At 47.6% G+C, this 20,758-nt stretch overlaps 1 protein-coding gene across 1 annotated transcript; it reads left to right on the top strand.

Moving 5' to 3' along the window:
* The first annotated feature begins 5,701 nt into the window (after nt 1-5,701).
* Nucleotides 5,702-19,736, top strand: MPZL2 (myelin protein zero like 2). Its single transcript, XM_077839881.1, has 5 exons — nt 5,702-5,861; nt 15,053-15,219; nt 16,214-16,424; nt 16,689-16,833; nt 19,676-19,736. Exons 1-5 carry the CDS (start codon nt 5,702-5,704, stop codon nt 19,734-19,736), a joined length of 744 nt encoding a protein of 247 aa, XP_077696007.1.
* Nucleotides 19,737-20,758: the final 1,022 nt, after the last annotated feature.

Here is a 20,758-nt window from a genome sequence, read left to right as displayed (position 1 = left end):
CTAACTGTAAAGAGAAAAGGAGTACTAGTGGCACCTTAGAGACTAACCAATTTATTTGAGCATAAGCTTTCGTGAGCTACAGCTCACTTCATCGGATGCATTCAGTGGAAAATACAGTGAGGAGATTTATATACACACAGAACATGAAAAAATGGGTGTTATCATACACACTGTAAGGAGAGTGATCACTTAAGATGAGCTATTACCAGCAGAAAAGGGGGGGAGAAAACCTTTTGTAGTGATAATCAAGGTGGGCCATTTCCAGGAGTTAACAGGAACGTCCGAGGAGCAGTGGGGGGGTGGGGGTGGGAAAAATAAACATGGGGAAATAGTTTTACTTTGTGTAATGACACATCCACTCCCAGTCTCTATTCAAGCCTAAGTTAATTGTATCCATATGCGACAGCTCTGACTTTGGTCCCTGTGACAGTCTAGGACTCAGGAGTGTCAAGGCTGGAACTGCCAATCTACTCCAAACAGGAAATTGTTTGACTGTTTTGTTCATTGTCTCACTTTCACTCAAGTAGCCCGGTGTGGGATTTCAAAGCAAGCCTATACTGTATTTTCATTTGGTATTTATACTTCTGTTGCAAACCTGAATTTATATTTGCCCATTTCCAGTAACATTCATTTTTCATGTATACAGGGCCAAACAGCACCCAGCGCCAGAAAGGAGGTGTTGGGATAAACCCCTTCTCCTGTAAAAGCTGCCAAGGGCAGGTGGGACCTTAGTTTGTAAAATCATGTCCAAAAGACCCCCACACATTAAAGAGCCTGGAAGCTAGTTTATGGTCTGCCTGGGAGGGATAGAGCCAAGCAAACAAAGCCAGCATTGGAAGCTGTGGTTTTGGGGAAGCTGAGATGTCTATGTGCAGGTGGGTGGATGGCTTGAATTGTCTTTTGAAAAAAATCCCTATAGGTGGAAGCTGCATTTAAACAGATATACTGGGTTTTATCATCCATGTAAGAGCCACACAATTCCACCAGGGGGAGGGCGCCTACCTCTTCAACATCCTCTCTTCTCCTCTGTAGCATGCTAGGGCCCAGGGAACTCACTTTCTTTCCAAATTTGGACATCCCACGGGAGCAGAGTTCTCCTCCTCCAAGGGTTGGGGAGAGGCCAATCCTCAGGGTATGCAACACTGCAACAGCAGTATAGACGCTTCCTACAGCGAAGGAGGGGGTTTCTCCGTCACTCTGGTAAATCCACTGTAGCTAGATCGACTGAAGAATTCTTTCTTTGACTGAGCTGTGACTATAGTGGCGGGTAGGTTGAAATTGTTCACAGCTCTGAGTGATGTGGCTAGGTTGGCCTAAGTTGTAGGTGAAGCCCAGGCCTTCGACGCTGACCTTGTCACCCTGACATTTCCCCTCCTTGCTAACACTGGTGCAGCTACACCTTTGGGGGTGTTACTGGGGGCAAGGTGCCAACATCTTTAGCTGTCGCCGGGACCTGCTCCGAACAGAGTTACATGGTACGGGGCTTCAAACATTAGCGTGCTCTCTGGCTCCTCCTGGTGGCGCTGCATGGGTGCTGTGAGTGTTCAAGGAGATTGTAAGGAAAAGGCTAGTGTAGACAGACCTCTAACGGTGACAGAAGCCAGACCTGGGGATGTATCAGTTCCTAATCTCCTCTCACAGCCCGTTCCTGTATCTGGTTTTGCTCCTCCTCCCAGCAGACATGCCCAGCCTCCAGCCCCAGCTGGCTGGGGGAATCCAGCTCAGGTTATTCTTTTTTCCTGGAAATTCATTATTTAAAGGCTTCAGGTAACTATGAGTATATTGGGCTTGCATTACATGTAATGAGATGCTATTTGTAGCTAGTGGAAATTTTATTCATGCCATCTTCTTTCAAAAGAGCACTCAGGGCTTCTCTTTAACCAGCGGTGCCTGGGGCGTGATCCTGCTCAGACATGCCGAGCCAGCAAAGGAGACATTGTAGATTAAGAATGGACTCTTCCCATAAGCCTCCAGCCAGGCCCAGCCGCCCCCATTGGCCCAGGATGGCTGTCCATGATATTAACACTGTGAATTGCCTTTATTGTGAGTACAGACAGATAAGCTAAACTCCTGGCTTTCAGCTCCACAGGACACTGTGCAGGCTGCTGGAAGTTAATAAAAGTATTGCAAGCGTCATGGAGTTTAGGGCCAGAGGGACCACCAGATCATCTAGTCTGACCTCCTGTACGTCACAGGCCACCAGCACCATCCAGCACCTGCACACTGAACCCAACAACGGAAATGAGACCAAGGCATCACAGCCCCCAGGAAACTAGACTATTACATGCCACAGGCAGAGAACAGGAGGGACTGAAGTGCACCAGTGCCCAAGGTCTCTGTAATGGCAGGGAAGTGGGATACACACAGATAATCCTGGCAAGTGACCCGCATCTGCGCTCTGCAGAGGAAGGTGAAACCTCCCCAAGGTGCTTGCCAATCTGACCCAGGGGGAAATTCCTTCCTGACCCCTGCTATGGGGATCAGTTAGACCCTGAGCATGTGAGCAGGAACCAGCCAGCTGAGTGCCTGACAGAGGATGCTCAATGCCACCTCAGAGTCGGGGCCCTCCCTGTTCTATATCCTATCTCCAGCCATGGCCATCCCTGATGCTTCAGAGGAAGGAGATAAATCAAACAACAATATCCAGAATATAGTGTGGGTGGGGAGAAATCCTTTCCTGACCCTTGCAGGTGGCCAGCTAAAGCCCTGAAGCATGAGCTTTTAGGCACATGAGACATAAACTGGAAGTGAGCCACAGGACTGCTGAGCCCCACCTCTACCATCACAAGCAAACCTGTCATACAATCACACTCATAAATTTGTCCAGCTCTTTCTTAAAACTAATCCGTTGTTTGCCCCCAACAACTCCTATTGGGAGGCAGTCCAGAACCTCACCTCTCTGATGGTAAGAAACCTTATAATTTCCAGCCTGAGTTTGTTCATGGCCAGTTTATATCCATTTGTTTCTGTACCAGCACTGTCCTTTAGCTTAAATAGCTCTCAGTCTCTTTGGTATTTACCTCCCTGATGTATTTATAGAGAGCAATCAGATCCCCTTTGAGCCTTCTTTTTTCGAGGCTAAACAGGCCAAGCTCTTCCAGGCTCCTCTTATAAGACAGGCCCTCCATTCCCCTCATCATCCTTGTAGCTCTTCTTCACACCTATTCCCGTTTAAATTCTTCTTTTTTGAGCATGGGTGATGAGAACTGTGTGCAGGACTCCAGATGAGGTCACACCAGTCCTTGTGCAATGGTATGAATACTTTTCTAGCTCTACTGGAAATGCCTCACCTGATACTGCCTAGCATAGCATTTGCCTTTTTCACAGCCCCATCACACTAGTGGCTCATAGTCATCCTGGGATTGACCCTGTGATGGGGTGTGTACCCCACACAAGCCCTGAAGGGGTTACTGTGGGCCTGAGAGGCTAATTAACATACCTGATTGGAGAGAGCAGTTAATTGATGTGAAGCCCAGCTGGGGAGGGGCTGGGTCATAGTCATTATAAAGCCAGGACCTTTGCAATAGGAAGGAGCTGTGTGATGAGGTTGTTGCAGCAAAAATCAACCAAAGATAAAAAGAAAGGGTCTGTAGTCACTCTGTGGGGGGTAAAAGAGGTGGGAGGCACCAAGGAGTCAGAGGGAGGAGACTTTAACTGCCAGCTATAGGGTCCCTGGGCTGGACCCCAGCATAGAGGGAGGGCCTGAGTTCCCCTGATAGCCCGTGAGGAATGTGGGGTGAAACCCGTGGTGGTATGGGGTGTGAGAACCGTGGAGCTCAGAGACTGAGGCAGGACTTGCTGTAAGGTCATTGGACTGTAGCTTGCTTGGACCCTGTTAGACTGAAGTGTGATCTAGCCAAAGGGCCAAGTTGTGGGAAGAGAGATCACTGCCATGATGGCGTGACCGTCAGCAGGGGGAGCTATACAGTGAGGCAGCAGCTATGCCGTGCCTGGTCCCAAGAGATGCTCTGGTGGTGAGTGAGCCCCTGTACGCCCACACCCCGCTTCTATCACTTCCAGCTGATGAGCCCCCAGCTTGTAGCAGCGATTCTTAGTTAGGCCTGAAGTGCCTGACCTTGTGCTTTGTACTACTGAATTGCATCCTGTTTCTGCCACCCCAGGCCCTCTAGACTTTCCAGTGTAATATTCTGATTCTCCCACCTTGGTCTGATCAGCAAACTTTGTTAGCACGTGCCTACTTCTTGTGCTGGGGTCATTAATACAAATATTGAATCAGCTTGATCCCCTACACAGTTCCTTGAGGAGCTGCCCTATTAACCCCCCTCCAGTCTGATCATTCACCTTTCAGCACAACCCACTGCTCTTGTTCCCTTTACGGTTCTTGTACTGATGGTCTCTGACAGACAGGGATGGGCTGGGTGTGTTTGTCAGCTGATGGGATCAAAGGCTGGCAGTGAGAGGACATACTACTGTCAATCATTAGGCCCAGGTTGTCAGAAAGGTCACTGATTCTTGGGAGCCCAGCTTGAGACCTCCTTGGGCTTGACTGTCAGAGGGGCTGAGTACCCACAGCTCCCATTAATCTTAGCTGGAGCTATGGGCCGGTTTTGTTCAATATCTTCATAAATGATCTGGAGGATGGTGTAGATTGCACTCTCAGCAAATTTGCGGATGATACTAAACTGGGAGGAGTGGTAGATACGCTGGAGGGGAGGGATAGGATACAGAAGGACCTAGACAAATTGGAGGATTGGGCCAAAAGAAATCTGATGAGGTTCAATAAGGATAAGTGCAGGGTCCTGCACTTAGGACGGAAGAATCCAATGCACCGCTACAGACTAGGGGCCGAATGGCTAGGCAGCAGTTCTGCGGAAAAGGACCTAGGGGTGACAGTGGATGAGAAGCTGGATATGAGTCAGCAGTGTGCCCTTGTTGCCAAGAAGGCAAATGGCATTTTGGGATGTATAAGTAGGGGCATAGCGAGCAGATCGAGGGACGTGATCGTCCCCCTCTATTTGACATTGGTGAGGCCTCATCTGGAGTCCTGTGTCCAGTTTTGGGCCCCACACTACAAGAAGGATGTGGATAAATTGGAGAGAGTCCAGCGAAGGGCAACAAAAATGATTAGGGGTCTAGAACACATAACTTATGAGGAGAGGCTGAGGGAGCTGGGATTGTTTAGTCTGCAGAAGAGAAGAATGAGGGGGGATTTGATAGCTGCTTTCAACTACCTGAAAGGGGGTTCCAAAGAGGATGGCTCTAGACTGTTCTCAATGGTAGCAGATGACAGAACGAGGAGTAATGGTCTCAAGTTGCAGTGGGGGAGGTTTAGATTGGATATTAGGAAAAACTTTTTCACTATGAGGGTGGTGAAACACTGGAATGCGTTACCTAGGGAGGTGGTAGAATCTCCTTCCTTAGAGGTTTTTAAGGTCAGGCTTGACAAAGCCCTGGCTGGGATGATTTAACTGGGAATTGGTCCTGCTTCGAGCAGGGGGTTGGACTAGATGACCTTCTGGGGTCCCTTCCAACCCTGATATTCTATGATTCTATGACTGGTGGCACCCCAAACCAGGGGCTGCTTTGGAATATGGAAAGAGCTATATGGATGCCATCTATTAAGGTATAATGAGCCCTGTTGAACTCGGGGGGGCAACTCACCGTAGAATGAGGAAGAGAACCCCAGTGTCCTGCTTCACAATTCCTTGCTTTCATCACAAGACCCTGCTCCCATTTGAAAATGATTCATGTGGCTGAGCCCATGTGGAGTTCCTGGGACCTGCTCTTGCTAAGTGAGCAAAGAGACCGACACCAGCACTGCAAATGTATGGCTGAGTCTCACCCGCCTCTCAGAAAATGCAGGAAGAGCAGGGCTTTGGCTTTCATGGTCTGCAGAAAAGGTTGGTTAATGTTGGGGCTTTTGTGCTTCTTCCTTCAAAGTGTGAATTAAAGACTTCGGGGCTGCCCAATGAGGGCTGCTGCCCAGGAACAGAAGCTGAGAGGGGGTGAGGAGTGGGTTAATCATCTGCCATTGCCCAGCCTTCTCTGAAGGCTCTTTGTTGGTTTGAAATTCAGTCTCTTGACGAGTCATTGTCTCCTAATCTGCCTTGCACTCTTTATCTGTGGGACATGCCCTGCTTGCTGGAGACCTGCCTGGACACAGTGCCAGGATTTCCCTACTCTGTTTTAAATGACTTTTAATGTTGCAGTCAAAGGCAGTGGAGTCCAGTTGCTTGAAGGAGCAGGGAGCCAGGAATGAGGATTCCTGGGCTCTGTTCCCAGCTGTGGGAGGGCAGTCAGGCTGAATTGTTTGAGCAGGAGCTGATTGGTTGTCTGCATGGACATTAAAGATCCCACTGGGCAGTTTTCATAAGAAGAGAAGGGGTCTTGCTCCAGGATCCTAGGTCTATACATCCCATCCTTCCCACTGCTGTGTTCCTAGTTGCTATGCTACACCCCAGAGGTGGCTGCATTTCTGTGATGCTGTCTTCACGGGTTTGTAAAGTGCTTGGGTGTAAGGTGTTATACAAATATTGACCCACCCTGATAATCAAGGCACTAGTATGTTTTTCTTTCTCTGGGAACAACTAGAAAAAGCTACATTTCCAGGGACATAGTGCAAAAGCATCAATTCCCAAAGGAGCGTGGCTTCTAAGAGGGGTCACAGATTATCTCATGCTGTCCACACCATGGTTCTGTTCATGCCCTGCCCAGTGCTCCTCCCTGCCTATGTGAGCCCAAACATCTACGCTGAAACCACTACCCTGTGATCCCCCCCTCAAAATGGGAAGCAAGACTGTGGAATGGGAGCGGACTGCCTGCCTCTGCCTGGCAAAAGTGAAGGGTTAAAAACAGAAGCCTGTTGCCAAAGTGCTGCAAGTTCAGGCCTGACTTCAAGCCACGTTCCTCTGCCCAGTAATTCTAGACCGACCTGCAGCTGCGTTAGGAGCCGAGGTGCTGTGGCTCTGCAGAACAGACATGAAGGATAACGACTGGCCCCCTCCAGCCCGTCCTATCCCCTGAGGTGTCCCTGCACATAATCAGCTCACCCACTCGACAGGTTGCTCCAGGTTGGGGCATGGCAGCAGCTGCGTTCAGTTTCCCCTGCTGCTGCCTAGGCTGTGAATTGATGACTTGAGTCTGCAAGAACAAACTTGCATGCATGTGGGTAAAGCTGGGCCTCTTCCTCTTCCCTAGCGCACACTTCCGCACACCAGCAAGGGCTATGCAACACCTATCAAATTCCATCCTTTGGCACAACACCCTGGGCACACCTGGGAGGCCCTACATGGCATGGTTGCTGAGGAGAGCCATATATGTACTTTAGACGGACACAGGCCTGGAAGGGCTCCTTGGGACTGCACCTCAAACAGTAGATGGGGCACAGCCTGCCCTCCCTGACCCAGTAGTGAGTGGAGCATGTTTAGGATCATAAATAACCTTTGGCACTAATATAGCATCTTTCCTCCCAGGGATCTCCAAGCATTTCACAAATAGTAATCAACTCCCACAATCCTCAGAGGCAAGTCAACATGATCTTCCATTTTAGAGGGGAAACTGAGGCACAGAGAAGGGGAGTGACTTCCCAAGTTCATACTCTCAGCTGCAGTGCAGGGAATAGAACCCAGGAGTTCTAGTGCCTGGTCCCTTGCTCTAACCAGTAGATGTGCTCTCCATAGTACATTAGAGCTAGGGAAAGGGTTTCCCCTTTGCTGGTTGTCCTCTTTCCTGCCCTGTTTCCACTCATGCTCATTTTCATTTCACCTTCTCCAAGGCCTTGCAGAAACTTTTCCCAAGCTTTGCAGCTCATTATAAAATCACTACTCTGTACTTCACTTGGGCTCCCTCTCCACTTCCTACGGCAAACAGGAGCCAGGCCATTTTCACGTGCCCTGTTCCTTCCAGCTTGCTTCTGCACAAAACACTCCTGTGTGCTCTGTCCACGGACTTGACTCATAGCTCTTGTGTGCATGATGCACCTATTCAGCCACAAACCATCTTCAGCACATTTTCTGACAGTGACTTAAACTAAGAGTAAAAAGAACAGGAGGACTTGTGGCACCTTAGAGACTAACCAATTTATTTGAGCATAAGCTTTCGTGAGCTACAGCTCACTTCATCGGATGCAATCAGTGTTTTCCACAAAAGCTTATGCTCAAATAAATTTGTCATTCTCTAAGGTGCCACAAGTACTCCTTTTCTTTTTGCGAATATAGATTAACATGGCTGCTACTCTGAAACCTAAACTAAGAGTGTTTGCACTGCAACAAGGATGGTGGCAGGAAACAAATGTCCCATCATGCAAACAAACAAAAAAACCCAACAATAAATGTGGTTTGTAGACGTGAAAGAAGTGGAGAGACTATTCTCAGAATAGCAACTGAGGGGAAGTCTGGTGACATGCAGTGCAGAGTGGACTGGACAGGGACAGGTTACTCTTTGAACTAGAAATGTACAGTGCTTTGGGGGAGGTAAAGGACGGCAGCCCTCTAGACCAGCTATGCTGTTGGTTTGCAGAGGGTGGGCTGGGCACATGGTGCTGGGATTCTCTCTTTGTTTCCAGATGTTCAGTTGCATAAAAGTTTCAGTCATTTCCAGCCAGGATGCTAGAAGATGGTGATGAGGAGGTGGGGGTGTCCCCGGGAGAACCTCTTTATGAGGATGTGGTTCCTACTATGGAAAAATCTGAGAGCCCCTGCTCCAGTCCTCTCATTATCAACCTGCCTAGTCTCCTGGCTCTTGCCTCTTGTTCTGTCCTTTCGGGGAATGAGTACATTATGGCACAGGCGCCAGGCAGGCAAGGTTTCCCTCGCGCTGCCTCTGGCGATGTGCCTGAGCACTGAGCTAAAGGGGCTCCCCCTTGGAGTGAGAGGGGAGTTCGGTCTCAAGGTCCATTCAGTCCTGTGCCTGTCAGCAAGTCAGTGCCAGTCGTGACTGAGATTTCCGCCCGCCGTATGGATGATTGTGCACTGGGAACTGGACTGAGACATCCAAATGTTTTCACACTGGCTGTAGAACATCATCAAAAATTAGGGTTGGAAGGGACCTCAGGAGGTCATCTAGCCCAACCCCCTGCTCAAAGCAGGACCAACCCCAACTAAATAATAATAATACCATATATAATAATCAGACAGTAACAACTTCTGGTCCCAACCACTGTGAGTTGGAAAGTGATTTACGTTCCTCTAATACTAACAAGAGGGGAATTAGGGTGTGTGCTCCTGTCATGCTTCCTTGGGATGTTGCTGGGGGGGAAAATCTCTTCCTGTTACCTTGTGGTGTTTGTTGAGCACCAGGAAGGATTCCATGCAAGCCCTGGGCTCAGGTGGTTTGGAAAACGGTGTAATCTCTGGTTTAATGAGAACACTTTTGGCTAAGGATCTCAAAGCACTTCACCAACATTAATGAGCTCAGCTTGGCAGCCCCTAGTACAAAAGTTTGAGAACGAGAGCCCTAGTGGGATGGCTACATGTAGACCCGTTTGTAGAGGGACACGATCCCTCTGAGCAAAGGGAACAGTGGCAGGTCTTGCTGGGCTCTGTATTGTGGCTATGAAGACTGCACCCTGTACATTGTGTACATATACCCCACCCCTGTATACAACTCTGCTTTGCCAGGGACACGCTATCCTGCTCTATGCTGTATGTAAATACACTGGGGCAGACTTTTTTCTAGGAGCAAATCTCCCTGCGAACTTGGGCTTTGTCGCTTTATTTATTCAGAATCTATCTGGCATGTTTAAACAGGACACAAGCATGAGACAGTGGCGATAAAGATCATGCGCTTTAAAGAAACAAAAAGCGAACTTCCAAAAACTAAAGCTCTTTTAACGTGGGGAAAAGAACACCAGAACCCCCGAGAGCCGGTTCCCAGCGGGAGGAGGAGGGAAGCTGGGCGGAGTGGTGATTGCTACACAGAGGGGACAGGCAAATCCACCTGGGCTGTGCACAGACCTGAGCTGGCTGCGCGGCTGGTTCCCAAGCTGGGCCGCTCTGGGCGTGACTCGGGCAGCAGCAGCCGACTCCGTGCTGCGAGCCTGCCCCGGCAGGGAGGGGGGCCAGGTGTTCTGGCTAGGGGCGCGTGTGGCGGTAGGACTCCGGGGAGCTCCCTTCTCCCCCAGTTCGGAGAAGTTCCCTTATCTCCCTGCTCGGTCTCTGGACTATGGACTTGCCTCCCGCCGTGCATGGCCCCAGCTGGATGGGGGCTGTGCTCGTCCTGGGGGGACAGCTCCTAGGTAAGGAATTATTCGGGCGTTTTCCCCCTTGGCCTCAGCTGCCTCCTTTTTTTACCCTCCTGTTCTTCCAGTTCCCTCCCTCCTAAAGTCGTGCCCTGGGATTCTGGCATGTCTTTCCGTGGTGGAGAGTCTTCTTGGTCTGATTGTGCTGCGAGCTGCCTGGCGTGACTGTGCGTGTGGACACAAGTCTTGGACAAACAGGTTCAGGTGTGTTCCAGCTAGACACTGAGGCCTGAGCATTCGGAGGTCGGGTTACACGCTATTTCCTCTCCTCTGGCCTCTCAGTCCCTGCTCCGGCCAGGACGGAGGGCTTTACTCTTTGAACTGCCCTGCTATTAAAGAGACAGGTCAGGTTTCAGATCCATTGCAGCAATGTAAATCTGGAATAAATACCCCAATTTCAGTGGAATTTTACAGGGTTTACATTCGCAGAAGAGATCCAGAATTTGGTCCATAGACCCCATGTGGTTTTAGGATGCTTGGGTCACTTCACTTTCGGCACCTGTGCGTGAACACACAGGCTTTTCTAAAAAAGAAAAGGAGGACTTGTGGCACCTTAGAGACTGTGAGCTACAGCTGAAAGCTTATGCTCAAATAAATTGGTTAGTCTCTAAGGTGCCACAAGTCCTCCTTTTCTTTTTGTGAATACAGACTAACATGGTTGCTACTCTGAAACCTGTCATTATGCAGGCTTTTCTGTGATTTGTTGTGAAAAACATTTACAATTACAGCCCAAGTTTGCGCTAAGTGTTTTTTCAAAATGGTGGTTTTCACTTTGATGCAAAAGTTGATCTTTGCCAAAAAGAGATTTTCAAATGCAAAACTATGAAAAAATATTTGAGGTGTTTTCTCTTTTGCATGAGGTCCTGGTTTCAAGAAGATGAACGTATCTGTGAAATGACATGGGGTTTTTTAGAAAACTGAGTGAGGAGGATGCCAAGAGCAGAGATTCCAGGGTTTTGAATTACATTTTGGATATATCAGAGCCCCACCAGATACTGCCAAATACTGTAACATAGAGGGTAATAGGAAATAAAGCCCATAAGGCAAGGTGAGTCTGGGTGATCAGCTGGTAGGTTGACTAGACAGCAAGTGAGAAAAATCGGGACAAGAGGTGGGGGGTAATAGGAGTCTATATAAGAAAAAGACCCAATTTTATAGGGACAGTCCTGATTTTTGGGACTTCTGGTCACCCTATCAGCTGGACGCTACATGGGTTTTGCAGCTAGCGAAGGCAAAGGCAGTTGCTGTGTGAAGTCTGTACTTCGGCAAGTACTGTATGGGCAATCCAGATGAGTAACACCTCTTTCTCTCAGATGAGACTAGAGCCCTCCTCGAGCCATCTCCCATCTCTGGGCATTTTCCCATGCTGCCCACTTTGTGGGGAAGAGTCTCACTGTCCCTCCACAAGCCACTGTCTGCCCTCCCTCAAACCCTCTTCTTCCAAGGTGCCCACAACAAGAGTTTATAATTGTTACGAAAAGTAAAATCGAGCCCCCCCCACCCCAAAAAAATCTGGATTCCCCAGTATGTCACATCATTGCCAACTACATGCGTGTCAGGCCTTAGGGAGAACGGTAAGATGTAAAGATCAGAAGTTTGGGGTGCTTTTACCTGCCTTCTCATGCTGGGGCAGAAGGGATCATGTTTGACAAGCTTCTCTCTGAAACCACAAGGGCTGGGAACTTTTCTCTTGTCAATGAAAGCTGAGATTTTCAGGTAATAACCTGATTCCAGCAGTTGGGCCTTTTCCAGAAAAAAACACTTATAATGAGCCTTGAAATAACATTTCAAGAATTGGCAGCACTGTGTCCTGCCTGCTCAGGGTCTGTTCTTTGTGCCCTGTGCAGCACAGAGCATAGTGTTGGGAGTAACAGCAGTGGCCGAACCATTCTCTCACGTTTCCCCCAACGCTGTGTGTGTCCAAGAGCGATGGGATAAATCGGGGGGGGTGGGGGGGTGGGGTTGTTGATGTCAGCCTTAACACAGAGTTTCCTGATTGGTTTCATTGGTGCCACCCTGCTGTCAGGGAGGTGTATTTAGGGAAGGGGTCTATAACAGGAGTGGGTGGACGAGGTTCACGGCCTGCAATATGCAGGAGGTGTCCGAGTGACCAGTTATTAAAGCCCTCTCTCCATGGGCCAAAAAAAGGTGGGTTTTTGCTTTTTCAATGGTTAGCTCAATTGGGTTACCTTAACTCAAGTGAAATCTCCCTTAACACCTCTATTGACATAGCTTTACCCTTTTAGCTTGATTCTAGCAACTAGCTTGATTGGATTCTGATGTCACACTGGTGTAAATTAGAAGTAATGTCATTTAGCCTGGTCTACGCTTAAAGGTTAGGTCAACATAGCTCCAGTGCTCCAGGATTCCTGAGCATTGTGCTATACAGACCTAACCCCGGTGTAGATGTGGCTAGGTCATGAATGGGGTGGAGAAAGTGAATAGGAAAGTGTTCTTTAGCCCTTCACATAACACAAGAACCAGCGGTTATGCTATGAAATTAATAAGCAGGAGGCTGAAAACAAACATAAGGAAGTACTACTTCACACAGTGCACAGTCAACCTGTGGAACTCCTTGCTATGGGATGTTGTGAAGGCCAAAAATATAACTGGGTTCAAAAAAAATTTCATAATATCATGGAGGATAGTTTTATCAATGTCTGTTAGCCAAAATGGTCAGGGTCACAGCCCCACACTCCAGGTGTCCCTAAGCCTCTGACTGCCAGAAGCTGGGGCTGGACAACAGGGGTTGGATCACTCAATAATTGCCCTGTTCTGTTCATTCCCTTTGAAGCATCTGACACTGGCCACTGTTGGAAGACCAGATAATAGGATAAATGGACCATTGGTCAGATCCAATATGGCCATTCTTATGTTCTTAGGTAAGCCGAAGGATTCTTCCGTTAACTTAGCTACTGCTGCTTGGATAGGTGGATATCCTAGAATGATGGAAAACCCTTCTGTCATTGTAGGAGGTGCCTCCTACAATGTCACTGTAGCTATGGGCTGTAGCGAATGTAGTGTAGACATGGCCTCTATCATTGCAGTTACAGTAGTGTGAGCAAGAGCAGAATCAGGATTCCAAAGCTGAAAGGCCTCCATACAAGTTAACCTTTTCATCTTCTCTCTCTGCTCTCTTTCCAGTCCTCTTTTCTCTCTCTTTCCTGGTAGTTCTAGTAGACTTATCCTGTTTTCATAAACTGCAGCCGGGGTGGTTTGGTTAACTGTGGATGTTTCTTTGACATACCCTTACAAAAGGGGGAGAGATAGTTCAGTGGTTTGAGCATTGGCCTGCTAAACCCAGGGTTGTGAGTTCAATCCCTGAGGGGGCCGTTTAGGGATGTGGGGCAAAAATTGGGGATTGGCCCTGCTTTTGAGCAGGGGGTTGGACTAGATGACCTCCTGAGGTCCCTTCCAACCCTGAGATTCTATGACAACAAAGGTTACCTTTCATCCTGAATGAGATACAGAACCTACCCCAAAAACCACCACCAAGCAGCTGGGCAATAACTGTGGAACAATATTAGCAGGGGCCGTGCATGCTCCCATCCAGGGACACCTTGCATTCATTGAGCACTGTTCATCCTGCAGTGCATGAAATGCTTAATGTAATAATACAAACTGTGTAAAGAAGTGATTTCATCCACCCTGTCTGGAGTAGGACATAGTAGCTGCTTAACAGCACTTAGCAGTGCTACACAAGAGAGAAGGAATATTCTTTCCAACTGGAACTGCATGGGGAACTGAGAGAAGCAGAATATAATCACTCCAGCTGGAATGTGTCCAGGATACTGAGGCTGTGTCTACACCACCAACATTACAGTGGCACAGCTGCTGTAGTGTAGACACTTGCTACAGCAACAGAAGGAGTTTTCTGTCACGGTACTAAAACAATGAGGAATCCTTGTGGTACCTTAGTGACTAACAAATTTATTTGGGCATAAGCTTTCATGGGATAAAACCCACTTCATCAGATGCATGGAGTGAAAAATACAGGAGGCAGGTGTGTATATATATTACAGCACATGAAAAGATGGGAGTTGCCTTACCAAGTGGGGGGTCAGTGCTAACGAGGGCAATTCAATCAAGGTGGAAGTGGCCTATTCCCAACAGTTGACAAGAAGGGGTGAATATCAACAGAGGGAAAATTACTTTGAGTAGGTAGGTCAATGGAAGAATTCTTCTGTAGACCTTCTTCTAACATGTCTGTCATGGAATTGCAGTGCTGTATATTGCTGTTCTGCAAACAGATGCTATGCGATTCGTGGTGTAATTTATTAACAGGAGCTGACAGGGCAGGCACCAGTCCAGATGGAGTGGATAGGGCTTCTGATTTTTGGTTTTAACTGATAAACTTTGATAAAAGACTCCTGACACACAAAGAATGAAATTGGTGTTTATTCACAAACATGGAAATACACTGGAAATGGTTACTTGTATCTAAGGGCTCGTCTACACAATAGGGTAGTGCGCTCTACACAGGTGTGCTTTCCAAAGAATGTTAATGTGTTGCACGTCAGTTGGTCTGTGTAGACCCTGCCAGGGCACACTAAAAGTTTCCTAGTGTGCTTTAATTTAATACAGTTACAAACAGCACTACATTAAAGTGCACTAGGGAACATTACAAAGATTACTCATTGTACTATATACACACACTATATATAGAGAGAGCCCTGAACACCCCCCCCCCCAATTTTTGGACATCTACATAAAACTCAAATTGCTAAAAATACCCCCCCAATGAAATTAATAAACCCCCAAAACAGAAGCCCTAAGTGTAGACAAAAAAGGGTGAGGTGCTTCCTTCTAGACTGCAGCTTCTTTTTTTATTTCCATCCCCTGTTTTCCCTGCAGCACTCTGGCCTGTGGCAGCTGTGGAAGTTCACACTTCCAGGGAAGTAGAGGCTCTGAATGGGACCAGTGTACGCTTAAAATGCACCTTTTCCAGCTCCAGCCCTGTTGGCCAGCGTCTGACGGTGACCTGGAACTTCCGGCCCCAGGGAATTAACTCTGCTGAGTCTGTAAGTGGTAATAAAATGGGACCTTTATGCTCCATTTCGGCGATAAGGTATTGCTCATACAAGCCTCTCCTGCTGTGTCGAAGTTGCTGCAATGGGAGTGTAACTAACAATAGAGGGTGTGAGTGTGGGTGGGGACCACAGATTAGCAGAGGCATATCTGGTAGGTGACTCTGTGACTTTAATTGATTAAAAGATTCAGCTGACTAATCCCCTCTGCAGTGAGTTTTGGTTTCAGGTCCTGTCTTTGCTGGCCATTGAACCTGGCTAGAGGAACCATTTTTAGGTAGTTCCCGCGTGTATGGTTAAATGCTGGGGGCCAAATGCAGCTGCACCTGCTTACATCGCAGCCTAATTTGGTCCTGTGTCCCTGCTGAAGCCACAGCTCTGGCCTGTGACTTTGCCTGGCCCACAGTGGGAGGGGAAGTACGTCAGCAAGGGCCATGGTTGGCCAGCCCGAACCTGACGTGCCCCAGGAGGGATCCCCCCCGAGGGGTCAGATGGTCTCTGAGTTCTGCTGCAAGAGGCTGACGCAGCACAGCTCCTGCCTGCCCTAGCCATTCACTTTCTCCAGCCTGTGCTATCTTGGGGCCTTGCTGGCTCCCTACAGGCCCCGGGTGGATGTGAAGTTGCAGCTGCTTTCAGAGGTGAGAAAATGGGGTCAGAAGTCGGGGTGCAGGGCACCTGCAGCCACTGTGAAGGAGACATCAACAGGGGAGAGAGAATTTGAAGGGGACATGTCCCCTCAATCCCATCCCACCGTGCTTGTCTAGGCTCCTTTACATGTCTGCTTTCCATCCATGCTGCCTCTCTTGCCTCTGGCCCCCAACCTGAGATGGAGACACTGGGATCTCTGTCCTGCCTGTTTTATAAATGCTTTGAATGTTTGCAGAATGGGCTTGAGCACAAATTCCAGACAGGCAGGTTCCTCCTCCACAGGGCAGAGCACAGTCACACACTGCACAGTAGTGATGAAGCTTCCTCTCTGACCATCTAGATGCTCTACTACTATGAGAAGCCCTATCCCCCAACCAGTGGGCGGTTTAAAGAGCGAGCTACTTGGGATGGGAACATTGACCGGAACGATGCTTCCATCGTCGTCTGGAACTTGAATCCCACCGACAATGGGACGTTCACTTGCCAGGTGAAGAACCCACCAGATGTTGATGGCACGATTGGCGAAATCCAACTCCGTGTTGTGCAGCGAGGTATGTGGCTCGGGGCACTGTCTTGGTCAATATGAAGTTAGCTGGTACAGGGAACTGGCACAAGTGGATGATCTCCTACCGTGTGTGGGGGAATGCATGAAGGGAAAGGGATTACCAAGGGGAGGTATCAGGAAAATAAATGAATGCAATAAGGGATGTGGGTGAGGAAGGACTGAACCCGGGAGTTCTGGACTCCCAGTCCTCCACTAAGTCCCCTCCCAACCAAGCCGCCCTCTCTCATTCACCTGCTTCTCTTCTGTGCAGTGCATTTCTCGGAAATCCACATCCTGTCTCTGGTCATAGGGTCTGCCTGTGCTGCGATGATCATTGTGGTGATAGCGGTAGTTGTCTGGCGACACTATCGGAACGGACGGCAAGAGACGAGCATTGAGATGGCGGAGACAGAACCGTAAGGACATAGGCTTCTGGGAAACCTCAAAATGTCTCCATCGGGGTTTGGCCAGTGCCTAGCACACGGCAGCCAAGAGTTGATAGTGCAAAACCTACCATCAACTGTCAGTAATTGGCCCTTTTGTTGGTAGCTACACCAGGGAGCTCACAGCATGAATGAGCTCCTCCTCTGACCCCTGGAGGGGGTCCATCAAGTCAGGGTAGAAGCCAACTGTGGAGGTGTCTGTGTGGGGGAAGCTTGCTTTGCCTGTTCTAAGGATAAACACAGCACCATGGAGTAGTGGCTGATACAGAAGATATGTCCTGTGTGATTAGGAGAAACACTAGCTTTTTTAAACCCCTTGTTCGCTAAACCAAGGGGTACATCAAATACTCATTACTTTCTGATCAAGTGTAACTACAGCTCTGAATGATGTAACTAGCTTCTTTGCTAGAAGGGAGCAGGAAAGCTTTACAACCACTTAAAACAGAACATCTACAGGTTGGTGGGAAGGGTCAGTATCAGAACGCTGTAAAAAGGAGCTGGTGGCCACAGCATTTGCTTGTCTCATGGCTATCAAGATACGCTGTAGTTAAAGATTTCAGAGTGGTAGCCGTGTTAGTCTGTATCAGCAAAAACAACGAGGAGTCCTTTTCATGTGCTATAATATATATTCTACTTACTGTATTTTTCCCTCCACACATCTGGTGAAGTGGGTTTTATCCCATGAAAATTTATGCCCAAATAAATTTGTTAGTCTCTAAGGTGCCACAAGGACTCCTTGTTGTTTCTGTAGTTAAAGGCATTGCAGCTCGGTGATGTGTTGGGGTTTAGTGAGCAGTTTGCAAGGGGACCAGAGTTAAGGCTGAATGCAGAACAGGCAATGTTATGGGCAGTGGCATTAAAAGACTTGATCACAATGGAGCCATTGTTCAAAAGGTTTAGATGGTGAAAGTGGGGCAGTGATTGGTGTTAGGGGGCTTATTCCTTCACCCACTTACTTCCCTGGTCCTTCTCGCATGAACAGAGAGCAACAATACTTGAAGTCCAAAGGTGCAAACAATTCAATGTTTATTGGGTTGAACTTCCAGCAAGCATGATTCCAGTTTCCTTCCTTTAGTGTCCCACTTCCCAGCTCTGACACCACAGAGCCTTACCTGTGTCCCTGTTCCCATTCCCCCCCTTAGCAAAACATGATTCCAATTCCCCACCCCCATTCCCTGTTCTCATTTCCCCCCGTTACTTCCCCCTTACTTGCAGACTATATAGTAAAACTTGAGTTCAGCTTAGCTATACCTTAACCAATCATTATCCTGAAATTTAACTAACCAATCCTAACATATTGTAACATGATTATGTAACCAATTATATCCCACCACCCTAATTAGTTTACACCCAGCAAAATTAATCATACAGCAGACAGAAACAATCACAGAACCAGACAGAGACCATGCAAATAAACAATAGCAAAGTGGGAACTATAATGACAAAACAATACAGAAGTGAGGATTTCACATCCCAGCTATTGATAAGTGAGTTCTTGCCAGACAGGATGCTATCAAACTAAGTTTCCTTTTACATCTTCTAGGCACTTCCCTTTCTCTGGAGGCGATAGGACTTATCAGGACAGGATTGTATTCCTAACAGCCCAATAGCACCTGATTTCAATGTGACTAGTTTGGAATGTGAGGATGTGACCGTTCGCTTCCCAGCTTATGGCTGCCTCCGCTGCTTAGCCAAAGGCCTTAGCCTAAGAACAGGGCCTCAGACTGTCACAGTAAGAGAAGGCCCTTACACCGGCGGACAGTGATTTTGATTGTTTCTTTTATACCTCTAGAACTAGCCAAGTGATAAGAATGCACCTAAATGCTTATAGTCTAGGCCTTTGCAGATAGGCCTGAATATCTATATCCTAACAATTGGGACCATGTCTAACCAGCTGTGATTGAGCTACTGTGTAATTTGCAGGAACATACAGCTATGCTGTAGCCTAAACACATGTAACCAACTAATTTAATGAATTTGCCATGCAAATAAAGGAACCTACAGGATACCATGTCTTCTAGTGTATAGAGTTACTGTACCCCATGTGCTTCCCGGCTGGCTCGCCAGCCGGTGCACCTGGGGAGATGTGTTGGGAACAAATTTGGGGCACCAGTAGAGATTAGTGCTGTTCTGGATCTCCAGGTGGTGTTGATTCCATCCCCGCTATTCACCTCCATCCCTCTGGACCTTTGGGTGGGTCATGTAGTGATATGACTGGTATTTTCTTTTCCAGTCAAACACAAGCTGGTGTTTAGCAGAGTGTGAATGGGTCAAGGATACATCAAGGGGGCTGTTGTGCTGACTGTGGACTGGGGGATGGGTCACCTATGCAGGGATACCTCTGGGAAAGGGGTCACAGCCAATTAAAATCCGAATGATAGATTCTCCTTTCCTCCCTAGTGCAGACCCCACGAGCTGTCTGTGTACCTTTCGCTTAACAGGCTTATGGCCAGGGAGCCTAGTTTTCAGTGATAAACCCCCCAAAATTCTCCTATTTAAAAAAAATATAAAAATCCATGTTTTTCTGTGCTTAAAATGAAACACCCTGGGCGGCGTGGCTCCCACTGTCACTTACTGAATAAGTGACACTGGTACTTAACACTAAAATGTAGGTAATAGGTTTTATTTTTTTCAAAAAATGTAAAAACTAAAGATTGTTTAAAAAAACAACAACCCCAATCTCTCCCTCCTCCCCCCCAATTTCATGTTTTTCCAAGGCAAACAGATTTCTAGAATCCCTGCTTGTTACCTCCTTATGACTCAGAACCCAGGCCAGTTGGGCAGGGGGTCTGATGGCTGCTTTTGGCTTTTCTAGAACAGAAAAGGAGAAGCTGAAGAGTACAGAAGAGAAGGTAGCTGTCCTATTAGAAGACTAAAGTTCTCTGATTAAAGGGTACATACAGTGCAGGTAAGTGCTTTCCAACAGCTTTCTGACCCGCTGCAGGTTTTGAAGAGTGTTTTTTACATGGCTGTTCCATGACCTGTGTGAAATGAGTGGGTAGGTCTCGGGTAAGTTCCTAATGGACAGGTCATGGTATCCACATTACAAAAACTGCTCCTGCCATAGTCACCATTAATACTGACTGGCTTCCTCATTGGCAGCCCTCAGAGACAGAACAAGGACTGAATGGGCCATAGAGACAGAACTTCCCTCTCGACCCTACAGGAGGTGTCTCCAGGTCAGGGTTGATTCTCATTTGCAGGGAAGCTTGAACAGTTGCTACCCAGTATATAGCTGTTTTGTGGATAAATAAGAGTGCCATTTTCATCTCCACTTTTAGAGTCGCTTTGCGTTCCTTGTTTTAAGGCCGTTACAGGACGAATATTCCTGCTGCTACTAATAGGCTCTGGTGGTGCATTTACACATCCTTTTACCTTCCCACTTTTTGATATCATCAGCTGCCTTTGTTATTTTAAGTTCAAGAATGTTGTAGTAATATGTTGTCTTTTTTCCTTCCTGTAGCTTCTCCCCTGCAGAAGTTTCAGAAGCAGGTGGCTAATCCTTCTGATTTCAAATGTTAGAACAAAGCTGAATTACAGATGTCTGATGCCGCAACTGTGGTACCCTTGTTCCCCTTAAAATTTGTGCCACGGCAAGACAATGGGATTAAAATAATGTGTGAGATCTTATTTCCTTCCATTGAAACAACGCAGGGGAAACTTGTCCTATCAACAGTGAAGTTGTCTTTGGTCGTCAGTCCAGCTGTAGCCATTTGGAGAAGTGTATGTCCTTTGCAGAGTTGCATTTGATTCACTCTGTTGAAGAGAAAACAATCCCAAGAGAACTATAAGAAATTCAAAGATTCAGGAACAGATTTTTCAAAATTCTCATCTTGGCCTGTGGAAGAATTTTGGAAAAATGCCTTTTAATTTTTTTAAAACTTTTTTTCCCTGTTTT

This window comes from Eretmochelys imbricata, chromosome 22, assembly GCF_965152235.1.
Source record: "Eretmochelys imbricata isolate rEreImb1 chromosome 22, rEreImb1.hap1, whole genome shotgun sequence".
NCBI classification, from domain to species: domain Eukaryota; kingdom Metazoa; phylum Chordata; order Testudines; family Cheloniidae; genus Eretmochelys; species Eretmochelys imbricata.
The sequence above is the reverse complement of the archived record's forward strand: the minus strand, read 5'-3'. Positions and strand labels throughout refer to the sequence as shown.